The sequence below is a fragment of the Rhopalosiphum maidis genome, chromosome 2, assembly GCF_003676215.2.
Source record: "Rhopalosiphum maidis isolate BTI-1 chromosome 2, ASM367621v3, whole genome shotgun sequence".
Lineage (NCBI taxonomy): Eukaryota > Metazoa > Arthropoda > Insecta > Hemiptera > Aphididae > Rhopalosiphum > Rhopalosiphum maidis.
The window spans coordinates 88581360-88600068 of NC_040878.1; the positions used below are offsets into that span (position 1 = coordinate 88581360).

At 28.4% G+C, this 18709-nt stretch overlaps 1 protein-coding gene across 8 annotated transcripts in view; it reads right to left on the reverse strand.

Moving 5' to 3' along the window:
- Positions 1-18709, reverse strand: part of LOC113552717 (CTL-like protein 2) — a 44837-nt gene that overhangs the window by 5775 nt on the left and 20353 nt on the right. For 2 of the 8 annotated variants that reach the window (XM_026955585.1, XM_026955586.1), the window contains exons 2-7: positions 14703-14791; positions 3356-3458; positions 2867-2980; positions 2133-2290; positions 953-1157; positions 116-249 (exon numbers count right to left, since the gene is read on the reverse strand). In XM_026955585.1, the coding sequence (XP_026811386.1) occupies positions 116-249; positions 953-1157; positions 2133-2290; positions 2867-2980; positions 3356-3365 (621 nt within the window). In that variant the 5' untranslated portion in view covers positions 3366-3458; positions 14703-14791. The other 6 variants (XM_026955587.1, XM_026955589.1, XM_026955588.1 and 3 more) reach the window with 5 other exon arrangements.

The following is an 18709-nucleotide window of genomic DNA, read 5'->3' on the forward strand; positions in this document are numbered from 1 at the left end:
AATTTAAAATAAATCGTAATTATTGTTAAATATTGACTGTATTTTTTGTATGCATTTCTTATTTATGTTTTTAAGATATGGACAGTCGTATAGTTTAATGATTTCGATTACTTACTTCTTTTGATACTTTTAACCAATCGACCATAGTAGTACCGTCGATAAAGTTGCTCATCATGATATTGTTGGAATTCAGAATTTGTTTCAGACTCTCCGGGTCACCGCTCAGCGTAGGAATGCAATAATTAAATACTGAAATAATTTTAAAAATAAACTAATAAGTTATTAGTGAGTGATATAATACACTTGTAAACGGTAATTCAATGGTAGGCAATACTACCGTTAATTATATTAATTAGTGCACGTTTAGTCGTTAAGTGTTTATAATAAATGGTAATATATTTAAAAGATTCCGCCGAATCATCTAAGAATACTTAGTTGTTATTGAATGGATACTGTAGAAAATGGAATTAAAATGTTATTCACTTGAAAATTATTTAAATATATGGACAAAATATTATATATATATATATATATATATATATATATATATATATATATATATATTATTAGTGTCATATTAAAATATGCAGATGAAACTGAACCAAAATTCACTCAATCCATAAAAAATAAATAATTATATCTGATCGAAAAATGTGCTATACACACGTTTCATGTCTATAATGCGTGTATTTGCAGAAGACATCAATACACATTTTAGATAAGAGTAATAATTCCGAATTTTCAAAGTACAAAGGTACTTAGTACAGAAGACAACAATATTTAGATGTATAATCAAATGTCTTAAAATATAAACAACTTAAATACAATTTAGCACATAGTATTAAACTTAACCTGCTGGGCCCTGTATAAATTATATAATACATAATTTGAGAACACAAAGTATACAGGTGTAATATATAATATATATTAGCATTTAGTACTTAATACTCACGGTTTTCACTCTTAGTGTAATATTTGGCACATTGGTTGGACGATGTAAAGTTTTTCAGCACTTCTTTCGAATTGACCAATTTGTTGAGATCAGGAGATACGCATATCAGAGCCTTCTGTACGGCCGGCCAGTCGACTTGAGAGTCTTTGGTGTCCAACACTTCTTTGACGGACCAATCCGTGTTTGGACAATTTTCCACACATACCTAACACGAACAGAGAGAATGATTATTGATTATATTATACGTATTATTAGAGGAGAATGGGGAATACCGGTCATTAATGTTAGTGTGTTTTATTATATTAGTAAATATTAGATATCGTTATCTTAAATTTAATTTAGCATAATTTTTTAACCATTAAAAATGAATCGACAATTCTTATTAAATTTCAATATAAAAATTTTAAATTTTAACATTATTATAAGGTGGGATATGAATGGTATTTTTTTTTTTAGTTAATTTAAATGTAATAAAATCCATAAAAAATATGTTTTTGTACTCAAACTATAATTATACATATTATAATAGTATTAATGTCATAAATATTTTTTTTTAATACATATACTAATAGAGTTATATAAATTACAACGTATGGGGGGTATTTGATAATAATAAAATGAAATATTTTTTAGAGATGTTTAATTTCTCGCTTAGGTGACAGATATTTCCCCAATCTCTCATTAAAAAAAATTGTTGTGCACTTAACGCGTATTAATATATATTGTATGATAAGAAAGCCCAGTTAAAATTTCGATGATATAGCGACTGGAGTTCACCTACCCTGCGCATAAAAAATGACCATTTAATATCGCACTTTAAGAACCACAGAAATTTTTTTTTTTTTTGTTAAATACCTAATGATACCTATCTACATAATCAATCGATTTTTCTGTGTAAACAAAATTGTCAACATTGTCCACCTGTAGTAGACATTAAGGTTATATCTCAGTTATAGTTGTTAATGTATTAACGAAATATTTAATTTTTAAAACATTGCATTGGTATATTATTGTCTGTTAATTTTTAGCCATTGAAAATATCGTTTAGTAAGTAATGATATAGCAATTCACGATATTGGCTACAACTGGCTAGGTAGTTACGTTATTAATTAAATCACACAATTAAAGACAACGTACAACGTTAAAATAACGCGTGTGTCGAATGATCTATTATTTATACCTGAGGAGTTTGGCACCTGTGGACGAAAATCATCGGCGACGTACATTCGGTTATGTCGAAAAAGAACAGGTATGGATTCTTCGACACGTTCTTGTTTCGACCGCATACTTGACCGTTTGAATCTGACGGTGACAGCTCCAAGTCTGAGTTTTGATAAGCTACAAATGAAAAAATAGCATTAATATAAGACGAATCATTTAAAATAATATATATCACATATACACATACGACTTATTATATTTTATTATGAGCGGTTGAGTGACATCTGCGTGCTACTTTAAATTATTCAAGTTAAACATAGATTATATAATTTAATAAGACATATGCAGTCAAAAATAGACATAAAATAGATTAGTTCTATTTAAAATATTTATTTATGTATAATGCACTTTTATAAAGGTAGTTTACAACTGATTTCCGAGGTTTTAGTGCTTCTTTCTCGAGTGAAATTCCCTATTATTTATAAGCTACAGAGGTGCAGATTTCTGGGATGAAAATTACTATAAATATATTTTCCCGTATAAATTTTTGTAATTTGAATTTTTTGAATTTATAAATTTATCAATTTTTTTTTAAAATTACAATTTTTCTGCTGTGATTAACATATTAATTTACGCTTGAAAAGACTTTTCTATACTTCAAAGATTTAGTTTAAAAGTTAAAAACGAAGCTCAAGCATATGGTTTTCGGTGGCTAACATAATGTTATAATTATAATGTAAATTGTATACGTACCATAACTGGCCAACGCCACCCAGCAAGCTATGAACAAGCTGAAACCGATGAAGCACAAGCAATCCGTACACGATCTCTTCTCGAGAGGTTTCTTCCTGTTTGGACTGTAGGAATCTGCAAAATAACGCAATCGCCGCATACAATTAGTGAAATTCGTTATGTTATTATATTGTAGACTGATAATATATGTATAAACATAATTTATTGTGTTATTACCTATACGGTGTCTATTCGGATAGCAATAAAACAGTTTGTTTTTTTTTTAACTGTCAGAAAGTTAAACCTTAGTATATTGAATACGTTAGCGCAATACTATTTGTAACTAAATACATTTTAAGTACGAAATAAAAATATACGGATTTTAAGTTAAAATAATCGTGTTTTTCATGAAAATAATATCCCCCCGGTACTGCCCCGTATGAAATATGAATCTGTCACCAATATGATAGACAACGTTCTAGAGTCATACTATCGCATAACAACACTTACTCTGGTCCATTTTTTCTCTGTCTTAACGCTGTCGTTCTTTAGCTTTTGACTTTCATCGGCATGTTGTTTTCAGAGGCTCTTTGAATCTTGGCCCACGGTTGTCCTGCAATCACGCATTTCGTGTAAGAATTAATACATGTTTTATTTCGCACGACGTTGCTAAACGATATTGATATGATATATAATAATTTTAATTTAACGAACGGATCGCCCACAAATATAACAAATTGTTAAACATTCATTGGAGCTTTGCAGAACCGCCATACAACGACTCGCGACGCATCCATTCGCCTGAGCCTCGTGCATTATGTAATTTATCACAACCGTTACAATAGTTTTAATTGCTAAGACGTCACCGGAGACGAGTCTAAATAATTATTACATTTCACACCATCGCGCGTCGTGATGATCGTATGAGGGAGGTACCGGCGGAAATGTGAAAATAATAATAATAATAATAATACGATCATAGGGACGTCCGTACCGCGATCAGCAACTGCGGTAGGCAAAGACTACTACATCAATAGCGGCACATTACTAAACGGACGAATTTGTCGAACAGCTGTTGCAAAGAACTTTCATTAATATAATATTATCGTGGACAGATAACCGTATTCATGTAATGAGGTTCCGTTAAACCGCAGTAGCGCTACTCTGTATTAACGCGTGTAAAATTTAACATCTGATCAATTTTTTTTTTTTTTTGTATAATCTCGTCAGAATATTGAAACGCTTGAGACATTCAATAAATAATAATATCTAACGGCCTAATACGCTGATATACTTAATATTTTATGGCGATGAATGATTCGTTAACAGGTTATGATCATACCATTATACATCATGATCGTTTTATCGATTCAAACAGTGTAATGTAATTTATGTGTTTACGCGATGAGTATAGTTAAACGCACGTGTACGCGGCATAGTACGATTAATAGGTATACCGCCGCCGCTATAGTTAATTGTTATTGGTTCTAATAGACTCTTTACCGTCAGTGGCTGTACAATATACATGTTATTATTGTACATTACTGTTAGGTTAATAACAATTTGCTGCTGTATTACCCGACATCGCTCGGGTTAAAATCAATCTATATATCTATGGTTTTCCGTTTCGCTTCGGTTGTAAATATAATATATACAACTGTACAAGCACTGCAATTATTACAATTATAATAAATTCATGGATTTTCACTTCTTAGTTCTGAACATATTTTTGATGCAAACACAATGAATGCCTAGCAAAAGCCTACGTAACCGTCCAGAGTTGACTAAATATAATATATTTCGTATTCCGGAAGACACTGACCGCGTGCCAGAACGAAGAGTAATCCAGAAATAATCGATTTATACGTCAAACTCGTACAGTAGTATGTACGGCGTAGTAGTGTATGCCGCGAATCAACTATACACCGTTAGAGGATGATTTCAAGGAAACGTCTATATATACCTGTCCGTCGAGAAACGAAAATATTTTGGCTGTCGACCATTATTATTCTCGTTTCGTATCGAGTTAAACGTATTGTCGCACCTCATCGATCCGTCGAGCGTACAATAATATAACGTAGTACGCTATTAGTTATTACACTAATTTCAAATGATTAGAACTTCCGACGAATATTACATTTTATGTAATACGTGGGTACCTACGCTTTCGATTTCAACGTGTGGCCGCTGCACAGTTATTATAATAACGACTCTACAGTTCTACAGAAGTGGCACGATCGTGTCTTTGATTTACTATCTGTGTTTTCCCCGGCTGCAGTCGACATGATTGGAAAATCGTACGAAATTTACAATTCGTACAAGAAAACTGAAAAATAACTCTATACAAAATAATCCAAAACCAACAAAATCAAATTTTTAATATAAACATGATCATGGTGCGTGGACTAATTTTTTAAGAGTTAAATTTAAAATATGTTGTTTACTTCGAATTCACCTATTAATTAACTCAAAAAAAGGTTACGTGTGTCAAAATTATAATAAATTATAATATTATACTATTATTATGCGCTGCACTATTAATACCTATTCGATGTGTTATATTGTTACATGCTATTAGTAATCAGATCATATTATTACACGTCCAGGAGAAATAATAAGCAGCTATATTATATACTTATATACACGATGTTTTTGTCGGTGGCGTCCAATTGAAAAATTCTTCACGGTTATTGAAGATCGTTTTATTATATTAAATATGATTATATAATTTATAATTTAAAAAAAATACTTTACTTTGGTAATCGTATATTTTCTTTATTTCGTTAATTGTTATATTGCATTCAATTCTTTTACAATTTAATTATATTACTTATATAATGCAATGGTGCAATGGACATAAAAACACTCGATTATTAATCGGATTTAATTTATTTTATTGTCGAAGGAAAAAAAAAGTAATTAATTCGAACAAAACCTTAACGAGAAAAAATAGTTTTGATAAATTATTTTAATTATTATTACGTTATTGCAGTCGTTTCACAACGACCGCGGGTACACACTCGATACACAAGACCTCACTCGACCGTCGTATGTGTTAAAATGAATATTAATATTATATTGTTTCAATAAAATATATCAAATAATTTTAATTTTACTTTAAGTCTGAAGGTCATTGATAAGACGATTAAACGTCAGTGAATTGTTCTTTGTCGCGTGCCTTTCTTTATAAGTCGACCATAATTATTGCATTTCGGAAAATATGGATAATGTATAAAGTTCAATAGTTATTATTTATTATTGTTTTAGCATGCAAACTAATCATATAATTATTTATCGATAAGGGAAATACGAATAATTTGTTTCAATTTGTAAATTTGTCATTAAAATATTTTCAATACGCACAATAGAGTAATTTTATTATATTAACACGCAAGTTACTAGCTGATGGTCATCGGAAACTTATGATAGGCGTGAAAAAAACGATAGGTGTGCAATGTGCAGTAATGCAGTAGTGTAGTTATTTTAATATTCTATTAACTGACAAACAATTCCATCTATATCTGTCATTAATTTTTAGTTGACTTTTTAATATTATCCTAAATAATTTATGTCAAGTTAAATTGTGGCATCACCATTAGTCACAATATTATATTTATGTATTTTATAGTCATGTTTAGAATAACGGAAAATACCACTTCAAATTCAACTTTTAATTTTTAACTTATCTTAATTTTAGAGTAGTTCAAAATAAATAATATACCTAATATATTATATTCCTATACCGCTATACCTACTATGTATATTTCATCCTAACAGACCTGTACAAGTGCACTCACGGCGTAACCTGAAGAAACAACGATGATACCGATTAGACTTACCGAGTAGTTGCATAAAAATATTACTGTAACAACCGTATCCAGTAAATCGTTTATTCGTATGTATGTATTGACTTTTTTTAAAAATGTCGATTTATCGGCCGTGATTAATTTAAACGATCTATATAATAAACGATACTCCGGAAATATGAAAACATGATATTCTTATGCGTACCAGTAGTATACTGTTTAAATGTTTAATAAATAATATAGAATGCATTTCAAGTACACCGACGGGTTATTATATCATTAAATTAAGAAAATTAAATATACTCTTCTTTATTGAATATTCGACAAAAAATAAAGATAAATACCAAAAAACACAACACGGTATATTAATATTATATCATAGTATAAATCAAACAGTGAACTGTAAACCTTGCGAAGTATACAAATATTTGTTTTACTCTCATCCACTTGGGATTAAAATTCATCCAACTGTGCGTCTGTGCGTCTTTCGTTTGTCACAGTTTAAATTATAATTACATTGTTACACGTATTTGATATTTCTCCTATATTTTGGCAGTATTCAATAAATTACAAATATAGAAATGTTCTGTATTTTACTTTCCGAAAGTGGCTTAAATTATAATTATTAGGGATATTTGTACAAAACGGCCTTCGAAATTTTCTTCACAACCGACTTGTGTGATACTTCTAACATATTAAATATACCTATTTACAGTACCATTATATTTGTTTATTTTTTAGGCAACAGATGGTTTGTCCAATTCACAATGTGGATAACAGATATGCCATAGATGTGATGTAGAAACGAAATAATAAACATCATATTATCTTTCTATACACGTAAAATTAATAATATAAAATAAGCAATTAAATAACAATTATGTTATTATACACGCTGTTGGCCTTTGATGACAAAGAAGTTACATACACTCACGTTTCACTCTCCCCTCCTCTCTCTCTCGCTAAACAATGACTTTAAAATATATACAAATAAATAATCAGTGTGCGATTAACGTGAATTTGTATGGTCATTATCAGTAAGTTCAATGGGGTAATGTGTATTTGTGCAGTAGAAATGTAATGTAAATTTATTAAAGTAAAGTACGTTATTACTTATTATATTTTCTACTTTCTGAATAATTATAGCATGCTCTGAAACATTAAAATATATATACAGTTTACAATACACATAAATCATATTATTTAAATTTTCATCTCGCAACGCATTCATGTTGACCGTCGACCAACAGTGTTAATACGTTAATAACTGCCTTTTAAATGGGTCTCTGGATACTCCGAATCTCCTCGGAAAAATCACGTTTGGAGTGCCCCTCTTACCCTCTTACTTCCAATCAAATTTCTTTCTCAAATCATACCACTAAGTACGTCCATAATCAACCCCTTCACCGCACACCGAGAATCTATGTTCCATGAACAATCTGTATTTTTGTATTTGTTTATTATGTATCTGCCGTTTGGCGTTTATATATTCCAATAAAATAAATAAATAAAATTATTATTACACTGTAATCGTAATCATGGTTTAATAAATAATTATAAATTGGTGTCCGGTATTCGAAAAATCTTGCTGCCCACTGCCCAACAACAGGTAATATCCATTTTTTCAAGACATAATATTTAACCCTTATTACGATATCGCATCAAATAAGGCCCATCATCATTTCAGTGTTTTCTTTAATTTATTTACTGATTTCGTCAACTAGTTCCTTTCTTTATATTCTCTCCTTTTTATGTTTCAGTGAATAATATTTTATTAATATAGCTGCTTGCTAATATTTCAATAACGATGAAAAAATAAAAATAAATCTTTTCCGTTCGTAAGTAACTGTAAATAGGTAACTAATATACGACTATTAAAGGTATTGTAGTTTAAGGTTTAAACGACTACCACGACGAAGGCGATAGGAATATTGTAACGAATATAATATAACGACTATGACACAAACAAAAAGATTAAGAAGAGAAGTTCGACGTATATATATATATAATAAAGCCTCGCAAGACTCGTTAGTTAACATAGACAAGTACGGTCATAATTTCAATAGACGTTGTCATGATGTAGACTTTTATTGTAGTGAATGCGTATAATTTAGCCGTTATTAATAGTATAGTAATTACAGCTTTGCGGCCGGCAATGCGTCGTGCGAATTATGTTGTATTTAAGGATCGTTCCTGCAGCACGCCGATATTACTTCGACGAGGTAGAACGGAAATACAAATTAAAGCTTATTTAATTCTGGGGTCATGTTGCCCGCGGGAATGGCACGTGGTAGGTCAACAATAATAATTATCAGCAGTGGCCGAGAATAAATTACTAAGAAAACAATAATCTTACGTGACTGTACATAAAAGATCTAATTCTAATATATACATCAATTTCGTTGGAACAACGTTTTCGGGCACAGAAGCAGCACGCTGTTAGTTATGTACAAGTATAAGGACATCTCTGTAGACGTTTTAATTCAAATGCCTTTTTTTTTAAATACCTGTATCGAGTAATCCATTTAACGTTAGACATTCGTTATGTTAAAAACTATTAACGTTTTTGAAGCATTTCTTTTACATAATTCCAAATCGTTTTTAAGCTCTCAATTTTATTTACTGACAATATAGGTACTTTTTACTACTTCTACTAAAGTATTTTTTTTTTTGTTTTTTTAGTACTTCTATAACAATGTGTGAAAACATTGAAATAATGCGATTTTCTAAGATAATTTTTAATATACACGAATAATGTATATTATAATTATTATGTCTACATGTATACGTAATATAATGTACGTTTGTCATATCATTATAACTAACTTTTTTCTATACGTGTACAATTTTTTTTTTAAATTTAAGGCTTTAATGACAATGATTATTAATCTAGGATAACATTTAAATACTATTATGAATTATAATACTAGATAAAACATACGATAATTAAAATTTTTTATATAAGTCTATGTCTATCTGTTTGAAAAATTTAAAAATAAATTTGTTTTGTATACAAAGAAATAATAGGTAAAAAGTAATACTTAAAAATTGTTATGTAATGTTTTATAAACCCGGTGACTCAAGAATTTCTTGGAACAAGTGTTTATTATAGACCAATATATAATTTGCTTATAAAAAAATTACGTATTACTGATATAATCGCCAAAGTCATCGAAAACCTTTTAAAAATTGTTAGTAATAAAACGTAATTTTTACGGTTTTAATAAGCAATCAACTGATAAAGATATTAAATAAGTATAAACAATTCGAGTGGAATAAATGACAACGACTTGAAATCAATCGACTATTTATGATCTCATCAGTTTTTTATCCAATTCAATTTTGGATATTACATTCGCCTACCGATCACCAAAATATACTACGAAGTGTCGTCGTAAGATAAAAAAAAATCACTCAGCAGGATTTTCTATAACCAGTACAGTGTACTTAAGCCTAAATTTGGGGTAGGGGTTTAAATATATAAATTAAAGCGAATGACCTTAACTAAACAAAAATAGTATTTCAGAAAAATTTTAAAGTAATTGGTTTTACCAAATCTTAATGTAATTTTATTTTTATTTTTTTTAAATTATGTATTGAAAAAATATACTGTCTGAGAGAGAATCAGATTTTACTACTGAAGAAAATAACGAGCCAGAAACCGAAAAAAATGTGGTTTACACCCTCACATTTAGGTTATAAAGTAATCGAACCAAAGCGTTAGGAAAAGAGCGATTTATAATTTTAAATTTTGATTTCTCGTTTATATTTTTCATTAACTAAAGTGTTGGTTCATTCATTCGTAATATATTTGAGTCGCATTGTATATAGTTATACCATACTGTTCCGTGTGATTTTGTTTCTCGAGTCTGTATAACATGTCTTTAATGTTTTTCTAGACTTAGGGAGAAAAATTAAAAAATGACTGAAAATCGATTTCAGTAGATTTGATGACAAAATTAAAACTTCAGAATTTTTATTGTTTTTATATGAAATAATTAGTACCTATATTGAGAATAAATGTATCTAAATAAATGCCTGTGTTACATAAAGATGGAGAATAACCACCTCAATAAATTATTGAATTTAATAATAAACTTTATTGCTACAGCTATTCTCGCATGATATACTTATCGACATATAAATGACGGATTATTAATTGAATGATGAGTACTAGCTGTGTCACGTATATAATATTATACACCTATAATACCGATTTAATAACGAATAATTAAATTTTTAAATATAGGTACATAATATTTAAATCCCATTGTATTGTTATATTTGTATTACAAATAATATATGGCAGTGTATCGATAAATCATTATTAATCATAAAATCAATACCATATTCTTTACAGAAGATAAGAGAAAATCTACCTAATTGATATATTATATTTAATAATTTATTGGACGATGATGGTAATTTGTACTATTTCTAGTATTTCTGACATTTCTTATAAGTAGATAAAATAATATATTATTTATTTAGTGATATTTGTGGCCGGCTAAAATGATGATTTTACGACAATAAAAATATTGCGAAATAAATAATTTAATAGATATATAACGTAGTTAAATAAAATATAGTGAATATACCTATATTTGTAAAATTCGATGATAATTAATTAAACTGTTAAAATATTTTAATATTTATAAAATGCGTAAAGTAGGTATACCGAACTTAACTACACGGCAACACGTATACAAAATCAGTAGTACGTCTTTCAGTTTTTCAATAAATCAATATAAGCTTTAGTGTATCTAAAATAAAAAAGCTTACAAGATGATTATTTTAAAATATCTATTAAGATTAAGTTTTGCGTGAATTACATACTATTAATTGTTTTCTTTCGTAGTAGCACGTAGAATTTTACATTGGTTTTTGGATGTAGAACATAATATTTCATAACATTACCTACCCTTTTTTTTTTTGGTCATTTTTCAACTATATACACACAATATATCATAGATGCGCACGTGAAAAATAACATTACTGTTATAGTCATACATATATTACAATATAAACACATACACTATAAAATGATATATTCGTGAATTAAAATTAAAGTAACATTTATACACGTATCATGTTATTACGTACGAGAAAACAGATATGTCATCCACCTTGTGCTGTTTAGCTCAGATAGTTTGAGTGGCTTGTATGTATAACACAATGTAAAAGACAATTAAATTAGAATTAAACGAGCATTCGATCGAACAAAAGAAATCAATCACGTTATATACGTATGAACTTAGAGAATTTAGAGAAAAAAAGAAATTCGTAAAATATAATAGTATGTTATTTTACCAAACACGACAATTTATAATTAATAATAATACGGCCTCCGCGAACAATGCGGCGTAGGTACCTGTTTAATAGTGACGACTACGGATTCGACTGCAATGAGTTAGTATGTACACTCCGTTAAGTACTTCTTTCGAATAAGAGATAACAATTTTAGTCATACGAAAGATAACTATTATTGTTATAAAAACGAAAACCGCGTTAATCCGCGTGGCGATGCGTCATTCTGCTGAACGGTGAGAAAATCACGGAAGGAGAACAATATTGTTACGTTATACTAAACACATACAATTTTTTTGTTTCTTGTTTATAAATGCGCAAAACATTTTTTATTGTTATTATTATTGTTACGTACTTACGTAGTACCTAAATTAATATCTTTCTATGTACAATATACTGGCTATTTCGCGCGTCTATACTACTATTACTAATTTTAGTAAGATTATGTAACAGATGAAAAATTTTAAGAACAATATTACGAATAAGTAAAAAAAAAAATTAAAATTTTTTTAAAAATCAAGCAACTTAAAAGATTAAAATTAGACAATATTTTCAATTTTAAGACAGATTTCTTTGAACCATAGAAACAACCTATCATTTATTACTTAGTACCTATAAGAATATATGCTATATAGTTCAACAATATTCGTATTATTTATAACGACTAAAACTTAATAAATGTCATGTGTATTATATGTCTAAAGTCACTGTCATTAGGTTAATCTCGTTATGATGTCCATTAATAAACTTAGAATAACCACAAAGTAGGTATATTTTTATAACTCATGTGTTTGTTTTATAATATAAATGATCAAAATATGCGGTTTGATTGTAAGAATAATAAAAACCATTCTTAAATTAGTATATATACCACATTATATATTTCACTTCTTGATTTGTTAGTTGTTTTTATAATATACTATTAACCAAAAGATTTATGTGAGCAGGTGACTGCACGTCTCGAAAAGATAATAAAAACATTGCCATGTTAAGTCGGGACATTATACATTTACGAGCGCTTATGTACACATATAGCTATAATATTCCAAACAGAGCCAATATAAATAATAACAATAGAAATTCAAGTTAAAGCCTTCCGAAAACAAAATAAGTATACACCACACATAGTGAAAAAGTCGATGATCTTCAACAGAAATTGAATGCCTAGTAGGTATATATTATAATTTGTAATATATATTGAATGAGAACAATACCGGGTGTTTCGTTTAACGTAAGAAAGTTAATACTTTAATAACTATTGGCGATTTAAAAAAAAATGTTTAGTGTATAATTTTAATTCATTGAAAAGTAACATTAAAAAAATTACATATATGTTTTTCAAATTTGTTATCACTATCATTTTTTAATTTTTAACTGTTTGACATCAACATGCATTTTTTATTTTTTATTTCAAATCAGTAAAGTTTTTGAAGTACTCAATTATAACATTGAAATACTAATATGCAAATTAAATTTTGGTTAAGTATGAGTTACTATGATTTAAATTTAGATGAGCAGAGTGAAATGGCACAAGGATATCCCGCTAAATTGTAATCTACTATTCCGTTAATCCAATCTTTAAATATTTAATAAAATTAATTAATTACTTGTCAACAATTTGATTTTAATTCGATATACAAGTACTTACTCAGGATAATATTTTTCCCAGCGTATATAATTACAAAACATGTATGTTGTCATTTAATTGGGTGAAAAACATAAAAAATTACTATGTTAAAAAATGGTATAAAATAATTTTTTTCCATTGTTTCATAACGATTTAAATTTAAAATTACAAATATACTCAAAAACATTGGTCTTTTCTTAAATAATCAGTGTCTTACGTTAAATGGATCACCTTGTATATTATATTCAATGTTAGTACTTTTTATAAATATATTTTCAATTACGTTATTAACTTTTAACTACATATTATAGTATATTATATAATTGTCATTAGTGATTAGATAAATACTTATTTGAATCTAAGAAGAAAAAAAACTTTGTGTTATAATAAAAACATAATTTATAAATTATATAAAAAAACATTAATTTTATAATTATCTATATTATGATTATTACGATACAATCACTACGTCAAAAAAATTGTTTTCTCACTTATTCGGGTTAAAAATCTCTACTCCGGACTAAATTCCGCTTTTACAACGTTATTATATGTATTATAGTAAAAATGGGTTATATTTTGTTCTAGCCACGGCTTTCTTTCAATTTGTTTGTGTATATGTACAACTAAGAGAAAATCTCGATATTGGAATTGTTTATATTCTTTTTAAAAAAATACGTTGGTTTGTAGGTCAACCGCAGCATAACTATACATATTATATAACTGCACGAACTAAATTAAAAACTAGAAAATAAGTTAAACGAAAATCGCACATTAGAATCATACAAATATAATGTTAAATATCTTCAGTGCAACGTTTGAGAATATAATTAAACAAATTTAAACGGACGTTGGCCGCATGCGTTGTCTCCATTTAAGAAACGCATAATTTAATATGGCAAATTATGCGTTCTAAATAATATGTATAACCCCGTTATGATTAATTAGTGTTAATTGGCCTATTATCAAATTTAAAAGTATTAATATTATCTAGTGAAGTTTTCTATAGATTTTTTTTTTTATATTTTAATTTTAAAGTGAGTTATGAGCAATTAAAAATTATAAATTGTCTGTACATTTTAAAAAGCTCATAACGGGGTTCTAAATGTGTCATACATACTCATCAACGTCTGTTAGCACGTCTTAGTTTTTCTGTTCCGAAATCGAAAAACCTATTTTGTCCGTGAAAAACCTATGATTTAGGTACACCTGCAATACATATACATCATGCAATTAGTTCATTAATCATATTTTTACCACCAATTTGATGCGCACATTTATAATATTTTGACATTTTGGACAATTTATCGATTGTATTATATATTTTATGTAGAATTGTAGAAGAAGTGCTTTATATGTGTACAACGATCGCAAACACAATAAAAACAGATTAACAACGGTGAAGATCACGTTGTACAGTGGTGTTTTATGTTATGTGTAATCCCTATTCATTATATGATATATAAAAATATCGAGAGTTGTTATTTTATGTTTCCGACTATTTACTAGTATAATGCATATTTTTTGCATAATTGCCTTAAATGGCTATACCCGAATAACTGTCGTCACATCGCATTACCCTTATTTTCGTTTTCTAGACGAATTATAGACATCAATTTTGAATCGACACATGAGTACAAGACGAAATAAACTAACGTAATTTATTTTGTTTATCGTTGCACCATCACATAAATCTTGATAATTTAAATACTTGTGATATTGAAAAGTGTTAAACCGTAAATACTTAAAATATTTTATATGTTATTATTTGTTGAGGACTAGTTATAACTAAGTATTATATTTCTTCATAAATCAACTATTAAACGAGAAGGATATCTTTGAAATTTTACTTGATGGGTTGGGAAAGGGGTGTAAAGTTTTTTTTTTAATTTCAAAAATCAGCATCTCATCGTGTTTACGTATGTAGTGATTTTTGTATCAGTCGTATCACCTAGTACTTACTTATATTTTATATTATATTATACTATCTTATTTACAACCAAGAAAAATGGCTTTTACTCCTTTTTATTTTGTAACTATTACCGAATGCAAAATGGCTATGCGCGAATAACTTTTACCGGCAACAAAATATTATATTATAAAATAATATTATTATACACATAAAATATCTTTATAAAGTTAGTTCTAAGTGCCTATACCTATTATTATTGACTTAATAACTGTACAAAACAATATTTGAGTAAATTTAGACAAACCTATATAATACCTATATTCTGTATATGATGTAATTATGGCATTTCTTATCAAACAAGTATGAGTCGTACCGACAAAAAGCATTTTTTTTTATTGACATATAATATAACAATATTATATTGTATAGATAACTTATTGTATGTGTCATTCAATACATCACACTACATCTTGAGTGTTTGAGTGTTATACGATTATCTGCTCAAAATGTATTGACAGACATTTACAGGGACTAATAGAGGCTAGCGTAAAGCCCAGCCCCGTTGCAGTAAATGTAATCCTTTGAATACATATTGATGTTTGTATCAAGTGCATAACGTGCATTAAAAATACTATCTGTTATGTGAGATAAGTTTTTATAGTCACTTGTTTGTATAATATATAATTTAAACAAGTTCATTAACGGCAGTGTACAAAAATATTTATAAAGGTGAAATTGAAAATCCCGAAAACGACACGTTCGAGAATAAGTGTTTTAAATCTATAAACAAATTGTTCACAAATACCTAAAAATTAAAATATGGCAAAAGGCAAATCATCACAATAGACTTAAGACCAGTTGAAGACCTCCGTACTATAACATATACTGTAAAATATATTTACTGAAATAGAAGTATCAATAATCCATTCCGTATATGCACATCGCCCCCCGAGCAATACGGTATAAATAAACATAAACGTGGTGCCCTCAATTTATTACCGTTTTGTTTTTTGGACGACGATTAAACCTTAATAGACTCGTATATGTCAAATAAATGCTTATATAGTTATCGGTTATTACTGTTATTAGTGTGGTGTGCAGTCTTTTGTAGTTTTGTACAATATTATTTATTTATTATAGTATAATATAATAGCTGTGTTATAATAAGCTTACAATAGATTAATTCACTAATAAATGATTACCTGTATTGTTTTTGCGCCCCCTATAGTTTTACTGCCCCTAAAGATGATGCCCAACACCGTATATTCATATATATTATATCTCACATAATACTGTGAATTGAATACATTAAGTAACCTTAAAAAATTAATTTATAAATTCAAATAATGTACTAAAAAAAATTATAATAGATGTATTGAAATCTCAAAAAAATCAGTATAAAATATACTATATAAATGATTCATAATTATTTAAAAAGTATACAAATCTCTAATTTACACTTGCAAGTGTAAACTATTATTAATTAAGTACGACGTACGTCGTGTATATAGATCGTATAAGATATAAATTATAAGACGAAAAGAAAAAATAATACATAGAATGTTACGTAAAAATTTCCAATTAACAGAAATTATTAAAAATATTAAAAAATATCAACAAAGTGTAGGTAAAAAATCCCAAAAAACCATTAAAATTTAAAATTGAATTCATTTGTATTCAATTCAAAATTTATATTCTATTAAAGAAACTATATTTTGTAATAAGATAAAAATAATTCATTTTTTATATAAATTCACAAACTATAGTCATATAATAGGCGTACGCGTCTTGTCTAACATCGTACTAAATGTCCTAACCTATCTTTGTAGCTGTTAACTATATTATTTATACACACACACTCAATAGTTGATCACATTCATCATATTGTTCTTTTACTACAGTTTTGATTCTAAAGATTGGTATTTCGGTTGCTACAATATTATCAGCATAATACTGTATATAATGTATCATAAAAATACTGACACGCGGCACCCCTGTAGGCGTGTAAACAGTAGAGGTAGTAGGGGCAGCTGAATTTTTAACTCTTACAACAGGCCACATTTTTTCTGAAAATACATGATTAGTATAAGTACATATTATATAACTTTCAAGTATTAGATATTTTTATATTTTGAATCATGACTGTTAATTTATTAAAATTATCTCTGGAAATACAATTATAATACTGACGACGGATTATATTTGCGCTACAAAAAACTACATCCTTCTCCCCTGCCATCAAGGTTTTCGCACGCTTGTGGGCACCCTCCTGTATATAACACCTCTGTACCCTCGTATACATTTCATACGATACTTACATATCAGTCTGTATACATATTACACTATTATCTAATGTGACATAGCGAACCCTTCGAAAAAAAAAAAAAAACACAACCTCAGCCACAACGTCGTGGCAAGTTGTTTTCCTTATAATTCATAATCTCATTGTGTATCGTACAACGTGATAATACGATATGCCCGTCGTATTGTTATAAAGGAAGGGATTGTGCGGATGGTTCGCGTGTGTATACATCACAGTAAATTGTATACGGTAAATAATGCATACCTGCTGAATAAATATAGTAGACATAAATTAAGGTAAGTACTCGTAGGTATTCATGTATGCGTTGTTTAATATTATTATATTATATTGTGTTGGTGTAGGGGACTTTTTTTTTTTGAGTGAAAGTAATATTACCTGTTGAGAGCCCAAAATAAAATACTTACGACCCTCACCCTATGTAATATAATGTGTTCAGATATTAGAACGCACGTGAAATCGCGAGGCTGTAGATGAATAATTAAACTTCGATAGCTCAAATAAGCTCGATTTTATAATAATTATACTACGACTATACGTATACGGTTCTGTTATAGATGTTCTGCGCAGAAACTATAATTACGTCCGGGGTGAATATGTATTAGAGGGGGGACAACGGAGCCTGAAATTGTATTTGTATATTTTATGTCGCTTGATGGTTAGGTTAAATATACCTTCTTATTTACAGTGCTTTAAATATTTTATATGCGTATCATCTTCTATAGCTCTATACGATAGTTATTTAATTTACTTTAATCTTTAAATTACTTAAGGAAATGTACATATTTTGTATCTAGCCACCTCTCTCCTAGGAATGGCCTAGATCCACCCCTAATTACGGCGCGTATTTGCATGTCTACCACAAAGACGATATAATATTTATAGTTGATTTATT